This window comes from Mobula birostris, chromosome 11 (genome assembly GCF_030028105.1).
Source record: "Mobula birostris isolate sMobBir1 chromosome 11, sMobBir1.hap1, whole genome shotgun sequence".
NCBI lineage: Eukaryota > Metazoa > Chordata > Chondrichthyes > Myliobatiformes > Myliobatidae > Mobula > Mobula birostris.
In genome coordinates this window covers 74,959,885-74,975,526 of record NC_092380.1, presented here as the reverse complement: position 1 = coordinate 74,975,526, position 15,642 = coordinate 74,959,885, and the positions used below count along the sequence as shown (strand labels likewise).

Genomic DNA, 15,642 nt, shown 5'->3' with positions numbered 1-15,642 from the left:
AGTGACAAATGTACAATAATTTCCAAAACCCAAGAGGTCCTATCAAGTCTAGCAGGTAGTTTGTTGGAGGTGAGGTGCAATAGTGCAAGAGTTGAAAATAATGCCAGAGGAATCTTGCAGCCCCGTTTATTTCATCTCTGGAATGATACAGGATCTGTTGTGGACCCAATACCACAAAAAATATGGGGAAAAGCATTTCCAGACAGCCAAATTTAGGAGGATTCTCCACAGTCCTTCTCAATCGATACTATCAAAGACATCAATGAGCTCAGAAAACCAACAAATGGTGATTGGTACTGCTCCATTTCCTTTTGGAGTTTTACTGCGGTGAAGAATAGATTTAAGATTACATAATGGAGCAAGCACTGATGTAAGTTACAGAAAATTAAAAGTTTAATTTTAGCCTTGGCTGAAAATTTCATAATGAATCTTGGATTTGACTTCATTTTAAGTGGGTGAAGGTCAGAAAAGGGAATTTCATTACAGTGAAAAATGCTTGCCGCGATTTAAAGTTTCAACAATGGACTGAATCAAATAGATGATTGTCACATATTATACAGCTGAGAGATGCAATCATGGCAGAAGAAATGAGACATATTTCACTGAGCTACTGTACCAATTCCAGCCCCCGCACCAGCAAGTTTGCTGAGTGCAGATCATAATTTATGTTGAATGTTGATTGCCTACTATCAATCTCTGGCAATCAACTTTATTTCAACCAGGATCCTTATATTTAATATACAGAGCATGCTATCATGCTGTTAAGTTCTACAGAGATCAGAATGGAAGAAACTAAATTGGCTCACTCCTCAAATACTCTCCACTGGAAGGAAAGGCCTTTATTTATAAATGATAACAAAGTGGGGGAAAGCATGTTATCAAAATAATAAAGAGGCTAAAATAAAACTTGGAGATAGGAAGATTATTATTCTGCTTCCTTAATCTTTCACCTTACCACTCAATAAACATTGAACAACAATGCAATTATTCACAATCACACCTTATTGGATTTTTTACTGGAAGCGGAGCCTGGCCTGGTATTACAATTCACTTGGGAAGAGCTGGAGCTAACTTCATCTTCTTCATCCTCTTCCTCATCAAAATTCATGCTACTGGAAATGCCTGCTGAGGGAAAGGGAATCTGTTAATGATCAACTTACATAATCATGCAGAGAGTCCATATTTAAAACTTGTACCTACAATGGAACACTTTTAAATCACAAGATTAACCTTCTATTAAGAGTGTGATTAATCCCAGAGATGCAAATATTTGAAGGTAGGTTTCATGAAATTGCACTCTTGGCGTATCAAGAATCTCTAAAAAGATATTATCCTAATCAGAAAAATCCGGAGGAGCTCAATCTAAAGCTTAATGTTCTGCATGTATCCACAGCACAGTGTATGATACTCAAGTTCAAGGTTAACTATCATTCAAACGTACATGAATACAGCCAATCAAAACAGCATTCTTCCAGGACAAAGGTGTAAAACACAGTACAGTCAAAACACATTGAACATCTAAGACAGCAGTAAACATACACTTACACAAAAATATACATATAGTCCAACTCCCTGTCTGACATGTCCGTAAATTGATGATGCATGGATGTTGTCAGCAAGAACAAGCAGTTCTTAGTAGTCCGCAGACAAACCTTCGCATGGATGCATGCAATCCAGCTTGTATTCCAGGGAGTAAACACAGGAGGGCAGCACTGAAGAGTGGGACCAGCCCCCGATCCAGCACGGATGCTGCGCTACGCTGCTTCTGGTGTCTCCCCTCCTAGACTGCTGCAGCAGGCAAGTCTACGGCATGAAGCCTAGTCCTTGCTGCAACCGAGGACACACAGCAGGCCGTTTCTGGTCTCACCAATAAACAAGTGAACCGGACTTGCAGTATTTTACATTACCAATACCCAACAAGAAAAACGTCTGAGCCAATCTCCCGTTGTCAGACTGCAGACCACCTTCGTGCATCAACTCCGATGCCTTTTGGTAGCAGGCCGCAACAAGGTCTGCGTTAAGTTCAGCTCCTCCACCAACAAGCAACTTGCTGATGGGGAATACCTGCAGTATTTTAAGTTCTTAATGTCCAGCGTTCACTTATGATCATAAAAAGCCATTTAAAAAAGATAAAAACACCTGTGGTTGGCCCAGAAGAGGTTGCTGTGTTTCAGCATGCCACCGTCTGGTAGTTACTCTTGCTGATATTCTACTAGAGCTACTTCTGAACTAAGATTGCATAAATCTGCAGCCTGTCATTTCCTTTTAAGAAATGTACCCTAGAAACATCTAAACGAACTAGTGATTTTATGATCTCCTGAAGGATTCGGTGAACATGACTCTCAGGAATGCGGGTATGGCCATCAGCTGAAGAGGGGGCATAGGGCCGGAATCAAAGAGGATTAAAGTGCTGAGGCATGACAACAGAAAACAAACCAATGTTCACCACTCTGTCCAACCAAGATCTTCCACCTGAGCCCGTCCTGTCTGGCTGTGTTTGACCCGCCTCCCTCTCTTCTTGCTACCACCATTGGGCAGGAGGTGCAGGAGTCTTGGGTTCCATGCCACCAGGTTCAGGAACAGTTATCGCCCTACAACCACTGGGCTCCCAGACTGGTGGGGGTGGCTTCACCTGCCTCATTGCTGAACTGATTCACAGTTTGTAGACTTCCAACAACTCTGTCTCTGTTATGTACATTTTTTTCCATGGATTCTTTAGTATTTCTTTATTTTTCTGTGTGATCCTGCAGGAAAATGTATTTCAAGGTTGTATATGTATGCATTATTAATTTACTTTTGAACTTTTTCAAACTTTTATAAAATCAGACACATGGAATACATTTCCTTTTAAGAATGGAGCAATAGCTTGTCCAAGAAGGGTAAAAATACAACAGCAGCAGAAGGCTTTTTGGTGAGGGGTACAGTCACATTAGTGAACAGGAACAGAAATCCTGCATGGTGAGTTGCCCCCGAGTGGTAGAGCGCTTGCTGGAGGAACAAATGAGTTGGAGGGACCAATGGCATCCATCTGAACCTACGGTAGAGTGGAGTGGGAGATTTGAATACTGAAAACATTGTTGTTAGATTAGAATAAATAGCAGCAATCAGACATTTGATTGTGTTGCATCGTATTTTTGCTACATAATTCCAATCAATAAATATTGTAATGGAAATGGGAAACTTACTTGATGCATTGGGAACTTTATAATAAAACCAACTTGTCAATTTTTGATAGCTGGCAATCCTGGAGTCTGAAACTAAATCCTGGTACGGAACCTGACAATGTTGATTGGGAAGTCTCAGTAATGGTCTGAGCATCATTGATCATTTGAAAGGTGTTTTCCCTGTGGAAGCCTCGGCCCAGAAACTAGTAAACTAGGCTCTGAGGCCAGATGACCTGAGCAAGGTGTGTGTGAAAGACAGCACACACACAAAGGAGAATATGAGGGACCTCCATGAAATGACTAAGTTAGAGATAGTATTTACAACGTAAATTTACTACTTGAAAGGAAATGAATAACTTAATCCTAAACAGATTTAGATAAGGACTCCATTTCAAAACACAAATATAAGAGGGAAACTTTAAGAAATTAAACAAATGACAGGACTTGGTTCCTATTGAAGTGTCCTAATGACACAAATTCCCAGAATTTGATCTCGTGATATTTACTTGTAATGACCTGTTTCAGCACCACGGAACAGGGTTGGGGTATGTGGATAGATAGTGATCTCCTAGGTCCAACCTTTTGTGGACTGGAATTGAATTCAGAACCACCCTCTGCAAAAAAAAACCTTTTGGTTCTTTTGTGAAAATATCCTTTATGTTTTCTAATTTGTGTCCTTAGTGGTATTCCAAACATTATTAAATAGTTGTTCTCCTAGCTATGAAAGTAAAAAAATCATGCTAGTTAAGTGGGTGGCTTTCTGACTATCTGCCACAAGCCCTTCAACTCAGCAAGACTGCACCTATCAACAAGCATCTATTAACACCAGTAACTCCACAATAATCCCATTTTATTTTCCTCAACACACACAAAAAAATGCTAGTGAACGCAGCAGGCCAGGCAGCATCTATAGTAAGAGGTACATAAGATGTTGTTTTTCCAACCTGAGTGTGGCTTCATCTTTACAGTAGAGTAGGCCATGGATAGACATATCAGAATGGGAATGGGACGTGGAATTAAAATGTGTGGCCACTGGGAGAATGGGAATGGGACATGGATATTCCATCTGGGTAGCCTCCAACCCGATAGCATGAACGTTGACGTCTCTAAATTCCGCTAATGCCCCACCTCCCCTTCGTACCCCATCACTTATTTATTTATTTATTTATTCATTCATTCGTTCTCTCTTTTTTTCTCCCTCTGTCCCTCTCACTATAACTCCTTGCCCATCCTCTGTGCTCCCCTCCCCCTTTCTTTCTCCTTAGGCCTCCTGTCCCATGATCCTCTCCCTTCTCCAGCCTCGTATCCCTTTTGCCAATCAACTTTCCAGCTCTTAGTTCCATCCCTCCCCCTCCTGTCGTCTCCTATCATTTTGGATCTCCCCTCCCCCTCTCACTTTCAAATCTCTTACTATCTCTTCTTTCGGTTAGTCCTGATGAAGGGTCTCGGCCTGAAACGTCGACTATACCTCTTCCTAAAGATGCTGCCTGGCCTGCTGCGTTCACCAGCATTTTTTGTGTGTGTTGCTTGGGTTTCCAGCATCTGCAGTTTTCCTCGTGTTTGTGTTTTATTTTCCTCACATTCCCATCAACAACATCCCCTCCCCCTTCCTAGATTCAAACAACAGAGTGAAATTTAGCACAAAACAATGCTCTCCCCCCCCCCAACTAAAATAGATTGGGTTAGTTTATTTCAGAGCAATATCTAGTTTTCTGTGTTTATTGTTTGACAAGCAAAACGTATTAATTCACCTTTCTTTTGCATTGTTGCTCTAAGGTCCTGCTTTGAGGCCTGCTGCACACTGGCTGCTGTGTCAGTATCCTCATCTTCGTTGCTGGACTGACCTACAGTGAGAATTTGAACTTGACTTCCCACCTCCTGGACATCATCCTGAAACGCCGCTGGGCCATCGATTCCTGGTGGGTCAAAAGAGATGAACTAAATATTAAAGCAAAATATTTCTTCATTTTTACGATTTTAGGTTAAATGAGTACTAAAAATCCAAACGACGATAGAAAGGCCGCTAATTAATTACTGCAGTTCATCTTGGATATATTCCAAAGAAAGCCGATCGAGGGTAACTCTGAGTACAATGGAGACACAAGACACGGCAGATACTATAAGCTGGAGCAAAAAACAAGCTGCTGGTCTCACAAAATACTGACTGCCCCTCTGGCTTCAGAAATGCTGCCTGACCCATTGAGTTCCTGCAGACATTTGTTTTTATCTCTGAGTACAGGATTTATGATAAACATGGAGGTAGAGAATTATGCTGAAAGCATATTGGAGATAAATACACCACTACTTCTACAAGAGAAGGAATGTTCCTTTATCTAGCTGCACCAAATCATTTGATTATTCTTACTGAAAGACAGAGATTCATAGAGAGAGACAGCAAAGGAACAGGTCTTTCAGTGAGTCCTGCTGACCATCATGCTACAGTCATAAAGTCATAGAATTGTACAGCACAGAAATGGCTCACAAGCCCACACATCCATGCTGACATTCCCACACATCTGCACTAACCCTACTTGCCCTCATTACGACCATATCCTGTATCAGTCCCATTTTATTAAGTTCTCCCCACCTTCTCATCAATTCCCCTCTGATTCAACCACCCACCTACTCACGATGGACAATTTACAGTGGTAAATTAACTTACAAACCCACACACCTAGGAGGTACGAGGTAACCCAGAAGCCTACAACTGCACACTGATAGTACCTGAGGTCAGGATTCAACCCAAGTCTCCAGTGCTGTGCCACTGAGTTTCCTCGATCAGGCGAAGGACAAGAAAACTAAAATGGATGGCATTAATGAATTAAGGATGAGGGACACCCAGCTACTGGTTTATTTCATTAATAAGATCAAGGGTTTCATTCTTCTTCCTTTGACAAAGTCACAAAAATGTGTGTACCGAATCACACAATTGCCTGCCACCACATGCTCCTTCAACCATCTAAAGACGACTGATATTTGCAGCTAAATGACTTTTTGATTTTTAAGGTCTGTCAGTAATCCTGGAAAGGGTTACATTCATTTTAAATATGTAAAAAAAAAAGGAACTGCAGGCTCTTAAATATGACACTTAAAATTTAATTTCCTTAACTGGTAAAGTAACCCCTATTTTATCATACTAATTTGCAAAATGTAACTTTTTATCCTTTATGATAATTCAATCATCAACATGAAATGCTGATTTAACTCTTCCTCTTTTTAATGAGAAAAGAATCAGGTGATATTTTAATAAAGCAATCTTCCAAAACAGTAACTTGTCTTTATATCAGCTTAGGTTTAAATTCACCAGTAAACTTGGGATATTTTCAGTTTGTAAAACCTTAGTGTGGTGATTGAAAATAATTATACTTTCTATACCTTTGTATAATGTTTGTATAATCACTGTTTCTGATTATTTAAAATCATGGGCATATGAGGGAGAATATGTTACAGTGAGGAAATGGGACAACTAGTGAGATGGTAAAGACTCAGTGGGCAGAATGGCCTTATTCTCTGTCACAAGGAAAAAGAAAGAAATGTAGAAGGGTCTCGGCCTGAAACGTCAACTGTACCTCTTCCTAGAGATGCTGCCTGGCCTGCTGCGTTCACCAGCAACTTTGATATGTGTTGCTTGAATTTCCAGCATCTGCAGAATTCCTGTTGTTTGCGGTTTTAGAAAATAAACTAGTTGCTCTTTTGAGCCATCAGAAAAGGTTAATCTTATATTTCTTAAAATGAAAATCAAACTCACAGTAAAAACTGCGTACTGCAGCCATTTAGAAAAACAATGCACCAGAAGATTTTCAGGAATTGGCAGGGACTAAATTTTGTGCTCTTAATTGAGTATGACTGCTTTCAGTCTGGTTCTTGCAGACGATTGTGCAGATAGATTATTTATATTACTTCGCATTTGTGGATGTTGGCTAATCTATTATAGCTATCTGTCTAGTTACTGTATGGTGACAAATTACCTCTCAGCTTTCAAAATTACAAAATTTAAATGGAGAATACCACGATGAAATAGGTCAATAGTCTGTGTTCTCCCGTCTAGGAATACAATTAGACATGGTTCTTCAGAAAAAAATTAAGTAAACTCATCACTAATACAACCTCTTCTGCAAATTTTTCTAGTTCACTTTAGACAGTGATTTAAAAGTCAGTCAGTCAATATAGTCACATCGTGAAACATTCCAATTAGTGAAGAAAAATCAATTGTCAAAAATATTCAAATAAAACTAAACGTTCCTATGAAGGAAGGAGTTAGTTGCTATATATGCTATATCTGTTAATAAATACAGATTGAAAGAAGCCATCTACAATTACTCTGTTTCAAATTTCTTTGTAAAGGAAAGCAGGGAAAGGTTATTGCTCAACACTTGGATAGCCTTCCAGTTCTTTAATCAGCTGGATTGATTCATTAGGACAACTCTCACCACAGTTAAAAGAACTAATCTTCTTTTTTGAAATGTTAACACAGAAGTACATGTTGAATCTGCCTTTTAACTGAAAATGGTTGGCATGTGCATTAATGCCACTTGGTAATGGACAATTTCTGTAAAAAGGCCTGTCATGCTCATGGGTCCAGAAGAAATTTAAGTCATACTGTAAGGTACCCCAGGATATCTGAAACAACTGATCTGCATTGAATAATGATTGCATAATCACTTTGAAATCTCACAGTCAGCACTTCACAGGGAGTTGGTTAACACTTTTTCTCAGCAGCTCCATATAAAAGCAGTACCCTGCTTTTGGGGGGCAAGTCCAAACACTCAAATTAATGGCAAGAAGCTATGGTCACCACTACTTGAACCAGCAGGTCTGGGTTTCCTAAAGCTGCTAGGAGAAGGCAGAGTGGAGTTCAGGCAGTATGGAGGCTTGGTGGCCCAGGAGCAGGGTTAGACCGAGCGAGGAGGGCGACTAACCAAATAATGTATAACAATAATGGGCTGAAGTCTGAATTAGGGAGAGCGGGGTATTCGGAAGTGGGGCCAAATGCAATGAGACAATGAACCAGTGCACCAGTACGGTGCAACGTGAACAAGCTGAGAAGTCACAGCGAACTATGAAGCGCTGAGGAATGAGCAGGATTAACCTGGGGGGAGCTGACCAACTGGGGTGGGCCTGAAGAGGAGAGGCAAGCTGGGGCTCGTGTGGTCCTGAAAGGAAGCAACACAATGCGTCAGGACGGATGCGGTCCACGTAGCATAAACCAAGAGCAGGATTAGAGAGAGTGATGGGGGTGACTAACAAAGGCACGTTGAGCTGTAATCGGCTGTTGGCTAAAGCAGGGACAGCAAGGTTTATCGGAAGTGCGGTGTTAAATGCGATGCGGTGCGGGGCATCGAACCAGGTAGAGTGAAGCTTGGAGAAGCGAAGCAGCAGAGTGAACCACGAGCCCAGAGGCACCGAGCAGCAGGAAGAAGTGCAGATGGAGCAGCAGCATAATGCCGAGGGGAATCTGGCACACTGGATGCGGACACAGCGGGGTGGAGCTCGCGTAGACCTGAAAGGATAAAGGGTGGGTGAAGCTCGGGCGAACTCGGCAGGGCGACTGCAGAGCGGAGCGTGCGGTCCTGATGAGGTGATGGCCTGTTCACTTATTTTGTTTAAAACCCAGAATCAGTTTTAATACCACTGATATTATGTTAAGAAATGTGTTGTTTTGTGACAGAAGTACAGTGCAAGACAAAGAAATTATTCACAATAAAAAAATAAATAAATAGCACAGAAGAGGAATAGCAACCCACCCTTTATCCTTTCAGGTCTATGCAAGCTCCACCCTGTCTATGTCAGGCAATTAGTTGTAATACATGTGGAAGAGCAACAGACTACAAAATGTGCAACAGTAATCGGCCGTAGGGCGAAGCAGGGAAAGCTAGGGGATTGGAAGCGGAACGAAGCGACATCCAGTGCACCAGACTAGATGCTGGAAGAACTCAGCAGGCCGGGCTGCATCTGTGGAAAGGAGTACAGTCGACGTTTCGGCTCCAAAGATGCTGCCTGGCCTGCTGAGTTCCTCCAGCATCTTGTGTGTGTCACTCTGATTTCCAGCATCAGCAGATTTTCTTGTTTGTGATCCAGTGCACCAGGTCGTGCGAATCATTAACCAGCTTGCACTGAAGGCAGAACGAGGTGAGGGTGAACTACCAGGGCACGGAGGCAGCGGGCACCAGGAAGAGGCACAGAGGGAGCAGCAGGAGAACCCTGAGGGGGTCTGGAAAACTGGATGCGTAACTGAAAGGGAGAAGGAAGGCGGAGCTCGCGCAAACTTGAAAGGAATGCCCCAGGATGGGTGCAGACCGCATTGCGTGAACCAAAAGCAGGGGTGGACAGAGTGAAGGGGGCTGACCAAGGGATGTGTTACTGTAACCGGACGTAGGCTGAAGCAGGGAGAGCAGGGTGATTGGAAATGGGCCAGTCAATGAGAAGAATGTGCGGACAGGGTGGGTTGAAGCAGAAAATAATGTAAGTAAATAGAATTACTATAGATGGGTGCAAGGCTAAGCATTAACATGGGGCGGTATAGCCTGTTTTTGTGCTGATTGACACTTTGACCATGACTCTAACAGCCATTGCTGTTGGTGGAAATATGAGCTGAAGTTACTTCTATTGTTGATTGGCAGTGCTTTCAACGGGAACTCCTGGGAATCATCATTCCATGTGAACGTGAAGGCTTACAGTCTAGTGGATGCCACAACAGAAGAGATAGAAAGGAGGAAGCGGGGACAAGGTTCCTCAGAAAAGGTAGCATCTCCCTAGATACATGATGAAACTGTAGTGGCAGTAGGTAGCCCTGAAAGTTAATGCCAGGATTGTAGCTCTAGGATGTGGATATGTGCCAGGAGAAGTATAAGGACCTCACACGTTTAAGGTAAATGACTGGATCTTAAATATCATATCCCTTAAACACCATAATCACAAGATACTGCTCTCCTCACTACATCCATGTTTCTCACTCAAAACAATCTATCGTTGTCAGGACTTGCGACCAACACTCTTGTCCATACCACTTCAAATGAAGGTCAATGAATAAATTGAATGTTTTTGACATGAAAGTCCATCATTTTCTCCATAGAAATGGCACCTATTCAGATTGGTACTTCAAACACTTTTTAACTTTTAATCCATTTGTTTCCCGCCAACTCTACATACATTGCCCTGCTGCAAGCTTCACCCCAACACTTTGCATTTTGAACTAACTGTTCAACCATGAAAGGCCATCACTCATGCAAATTCTATTATGCTAACTGGCAAATTTCCAACAGTATATATTACACAACAAAATGCAGCAGACACTGAACTGACGGAGAAGGATACTCTGCAACCTTTGTGATGGAGATTATTATCTTCATTGCTATATTGATGATATAACATCACAACTGCCAGAAATGTTGCAGCCTATTTTGTGGATTTTGCAAGTCATACAAAAGAACACTGTTCAGGATATGAAATTATCTTTAATCCATTTTATCATTTCTTTGCCAAGAAAATGTGAAATTATCTACATTAAAAGAAAGGCAATCAATCAGCTGTCCAGAGGGCTCTGCACATCATAGGAACTAGCCACTCTTTCATGGACTCTGGCTACACTTCTCACTGCTTTAGAAAGGCACTCCGTATAATCAAACCCCCTACCCAGCCCAGCCATTCTCTCTTTCCCCCCCCCCCTTTCCTATTGGGCAAAAGTTACACAAGCCTGAAAGCATGTACCGCCAGGCTCAATCACACCTTCCATCCCACTGTTATAACACTTATTTAATGGTTCTCCAGTACGATGAGATGGACTCTTGACCTCACAATTTCCCTTGAGATGGCCTTACACTTTGCCTGCCTGCACTGCACTCTCTCTGTAACTGGACGACTTCATTCTGCATTCCTTCCATTACTACCTCAGTGCACTGATGTGATGAAATATTCTGTATGGATGGCATGCAAAACAAACATGCTAGGAACATGCACATGTGACAATAATAGAACAACTTACAATTAATACGGAAGCTAAATACTTACCCAGAGTAGATAAGGGAAATTGATTCCATCCTGTTTCATTGAAGAAAAAAAACTCAAGCAACATTCCATCATGCCTGCCAGTGGCACCAGCCTCCCCACCATTGAGGACGTCTTTAAGATGCAGTGCCTCACGAAGCTGGTATCCATCATTAAGGACCCTCACCACTTAGGACTTACCCTTGTCTCATTACTACCATTGGGGAGGAGGATCAGGAACCTGAAGGCCCACACTCTATGTTTTAAGAACAGTTTCTTCCCCCCACTCTCAAATTACTGAAGGGATCATGAACACTACTAATTGAGATTCCTGTTCTGCGCTATTTATTTATTTTTAAATTGTGAATAATTGCTTTGTCTTGCACTGTACTGCTGTCACAAAACAACACGTTTCATAACATAATGTCAGTGGTATTAAAACTGATCCTGTGTTTTAAACAAAATAAGTGAACAGGATTCTGACATTTAACATAGTCCCTGTTGCAGTTTTATAGTAAATTTTTATTCATACCTTTTAATACTCACTATTGTCAATTGTTGCCTTGTAGTGCCTTCTAACTGTTTGAACCTATTTTCTCCCCAACAACACAAGTTCCATTACAATGGTGAATGATAATGCTTCAAAAATCCTGGGAAAAATGCACATGCGGTTGACAAAAGTAAAACAATGGTTTACATCAACTAAAACTCAATTTTTAACATTTATCTCCATTGTTAATGAACAGTAGAGTCAACCCTTGTGAGAAAACCTCTTCAGCTTGACAAAAGTTCCTTTGTGAGATTGTTCCTGAACACATCTTGAGATTGTCAAAGGCCCCTCCCAACACTCCCACCATCTTTTTGACCTCCTGACGTCAGGCAGAAGGTACTGCAGCATAAGAACCAGAACTCTGCAGCTGGATAACAGCTTCTTCCCCCAGCATGTTAGACCTCCTAGCAACTGCTACCCGCCCCCCATCACTCTCCAACTCACAGACACATTCATATCCTGCACTGGTCACTTTTCATCGTTTATTGCTGCTGTTTCACATATCTATACTACTGCTTGCTATATTATAATAAGCCAGTAACATTATACAGTCTTACATAACCATGCACCACTCACTTTATGTCAACCCATCAATTCTCAGGCCCTGCCACTCAGGGACCTGAGCTGACTGTATGTGCTGTATGTGACTGTACTCTGTTATGCACTTTGGCCCTGGAGGAACCATTTTTCGTTTAGCTGTATACAGGTGTGTGGCTGAATGACCATAAACCTGAACTTGATATGATTATATTAAGAGCACAGGTATTATAATCAGGGAGCACAGTTCACTGGAACATGACCTGGCAATGATACTGGCTGTGCCTCTGGAAATATTTGGTCAACCCTCAGTGTGTACCACAAGCAAAGCTTATCGGTTCTGTGGATAGTAGTACTTTGCTAAGAGAAAGACCTGTTGGAAAGCAGGAGATAAAATACTTACTCTTGAAGTTCAGCATTATCTTACCTACTTTAATAGAACACCCATCTTACACAGCTAAAGAAACAACCCTTACTCTAACCCTGACTTCAGACAGCACACTTACTCTAACCCTGACTTCAGTGCCTGAAGTGAACCTGCTGCCCCTCAGTCAGTCACTTCTATAGTTATAAGTCCCACTGAACTGGCTGCATCTTTTTTTTTTTTTTTTTTTTTTTTTTTTTTTTGAGGTCTCCAGTAGGATTATTTTTACATGCTACTAATGAAGGATCAATTTCAGGAACAAACGGTTATGGAGTAAATATTCCTGGGGCAGCACTGCAGCATAGTAGTTAGCACTATGCTTTACAGTATCAGTGACCTGGGTTCAATTTCAGCCGCTGCCTGTAAGGAGTTTGTCTGTTCTCCCCGTGACCCCGTGGATTTCTCTGGGTGCTCCAGTTTCTTCCCACAGTCCAAAGATGTACTAGGAAATTCATCATTGTAAATTGTTCCATGATTAGGCTAGGATTAAATTGTGGGTTTGCTGGGCGGCGAGCTTTGAGGCCCAGAAAGGCCTACTCCATGCTGTATCTCAATGAAAGTGTTGGGTGTGATCAAGCTCACTCGAATACTGTGTAAGCTTACAGACAGGACAGGAGTCCAGAGCTTCATTTAGTATTACCATTCCAGTGGCATTGTTGGAGGAATGTTGGGGAATGAGAATAATTGGATAGCATCCTATAATTCTATGAACATGGATCATAGAATATTAAAGTACAGCCTAAATGTTGCGCCGACCTTTTAACTTACTCTAAGATCAATCTAACCTGTTCCTCCTACAGAGCCCTCCATTTTTCTTTCATCCATGTACCCACCTAAGAGTTTCTTAAATGCCTCTAATGTATAATGTTCACATCAGTCTAATGAACTGCGTCAGCGATTTTAAGCCATTTAGATATGTTTAAAAACCAAGCAGCCTTTGTACTTGGTCTAAACACCAGTGAGAATCTCCTGCTCTTTCGCAAATAGTGTCATTTGATTCTTGTGTCCTTATCTGAAAGTGCACCACTTGCTCTGTACCACGTTGAAACGTCAGCCTAGGTTAAGTCCTTGGAGTGATATTTAAACCTGTAACCCTCTGACCCAGAAATATAACATGAAAAATATGTATCTCTGAATACCAACACACTCCTTCATCTTTGAAAACCTGGTATGAGAAGCCCAAGCCCATTTATTTGCAAGTTGTAGCCATCCACGTTTTTCTTTCACCATTTAAGCATGAAGTCCTAAAGACCAAAGGAAAGTGTTTCTCAACAATCTCTGCCCACAATCATTTTCACGTTTTAATGAGTTGTAGCCTTTTGTAGGTACTTTTTCCTAACCAGTGGCCACGTCATGTTAATGGAAGTAAATTGGTTTACAAACCTCACCGCCCCATCTTCTCCTGAGTTATTGGTGCAGGTATAACTAGTGCTAACGGTTTTATTTTACTTTTTGAATTAATTGCAAATGTCCTGTCATCGTTTGGTTAGATACATAGGTGAAGAGTTGGTTACAAAATTCAAAAGAATCTAAATTTTGGGAGGTGCCATATTTCCTGACTAAAATGAAATCAATCTGCACGGCTTTGCTTTCCTACCAGAAGTATTTTGAGTGAACAATGTAGAAAATACTTATTTTCCTGCAGGACATAGGCTGAATAGTTTGGGTACAGCTGGAGCTCAAGTACATCAAATTGTATCTTAACAAAACCAGTATTTTCACATCATATTCAAGGTCGTGTTTTCTTATTGAAAGCAGGTCTCAGTACAATCCCAGAAGTGGCTGAAAGCAATGAAAGCTGAGCAATAATGCTGAATTGAATATATTCTCATACAAAATAATGGTATTGGTGCCATGTGATTCTTATGTCCTTATCTGAAAGTGCACTACTTACTCTGTACTACATTGAAATGTCAGCCTAGATTACATCCCTGACTTTGAATTTTTCACACTGAGGGGAAGTTGATTAGGAGAAAGGAGGGGGCATGGGCTGCTACCTGTTCATCAGCTTTGGAGCATTTCTAGGCTGTTGGATTCTTGCAATAAAAAAAGTTTCTTATTTATTATCAACATCTTTTTAAATGTTAACTTTTATCTTTTCCTTTAATTTCACTCAGTCATCTTCCCAATTTATGTACTGATGATGACAGCTGCCAGGCAGAATTAGTCAAAACAAAAACCAGAATGGCAAAGACAGCAAAATTAATAAATTATCATTTTTGGTTGGACAGATGTGAGGTAAAAATGTAATTAATTCTCCCTCTGCTGAAATAATGAGCAAGGAAATTACATCTTTCTGAACTTAATTAGCTTTCTGAAAGTTAACCTGAAAATTTTGTACCTTTATTAGAGGAGTAGGAGAGCAGAAACATTTATACTAGCTTAAAGTGTAAGTTGTTTTGAACAATAAGTGTAAGAGACACTAATTGGTGGCCACTTTACTAGGTACACCTATACATTTTCTCATTGATGCAAATATCTAATCAGTCAATTATGTGGCAGCTACCCAATACATAAAAGCATGCAGACATGGTCTAGAGGTCCCTTTGTAGCTCAGACAGAACATTAGCATGGAGAAGAAATGTGACTTTGACCATGGAATGATTGTTGGTGCCAGACAGGATGTTTTGAGAATCTCAAAAACTGCTGATCTCCTGGGATTTTTACGGATTAACAGTCTCTAGAGCTTACAGAGGATGGTGTAGAAATCAAAAAAAAATCCAGTGAACGACAGTTCTGTTGGCTAAAATCCTTGATATTGGGAGAAGTCAGCCAAGAATAGCCAGACTGGTTCAAGCTGACAGGAAAGTGACAGTAAGTCAAATAACCAAGCACTACAGCAGAGGTGTGCGGAAAAGCATAGCTGAATGCACAACACATCAGACCTTGAAGTGGACGGGCTACAACAGCAAAAGATCAGACCAAGTTCCACCTCTTTACCTAATAAAGTGGTCAGTGAGTGTATGTTTAAAGTTGGTGTTGCG

General features: G+C 41.1%; 1 protein-coding gene across 2 annotated transcripts in view; it reads right to left on the bottom strand.

Moving 5' to 3' along the window:
• Positions 1-15,642, bottom strand: part of tub (TUB bipartite transcription factor) — a 233,152-nt gene that overhangs the window by 30,794 nt on the left and 186,716 nt on the right. For both annotated transcript variants that reach the window (XM_072272540.1, XM_072272541.1), the window contains 2 exons: positions 4,916-5,080; positions 1,001-1,122 (listed from right to left, as the gene is read on the bottom strand). In XM_072272540.1, the coding sequence (XP_072128641.1) occupies positions 1,001-1,122; positions 4,916-5,080 (287 nt within the window). The remainder of the gene's footprint in view (positions 1-1,000; positions 1,123-4,915; positions 5,081-15,642) is intronic.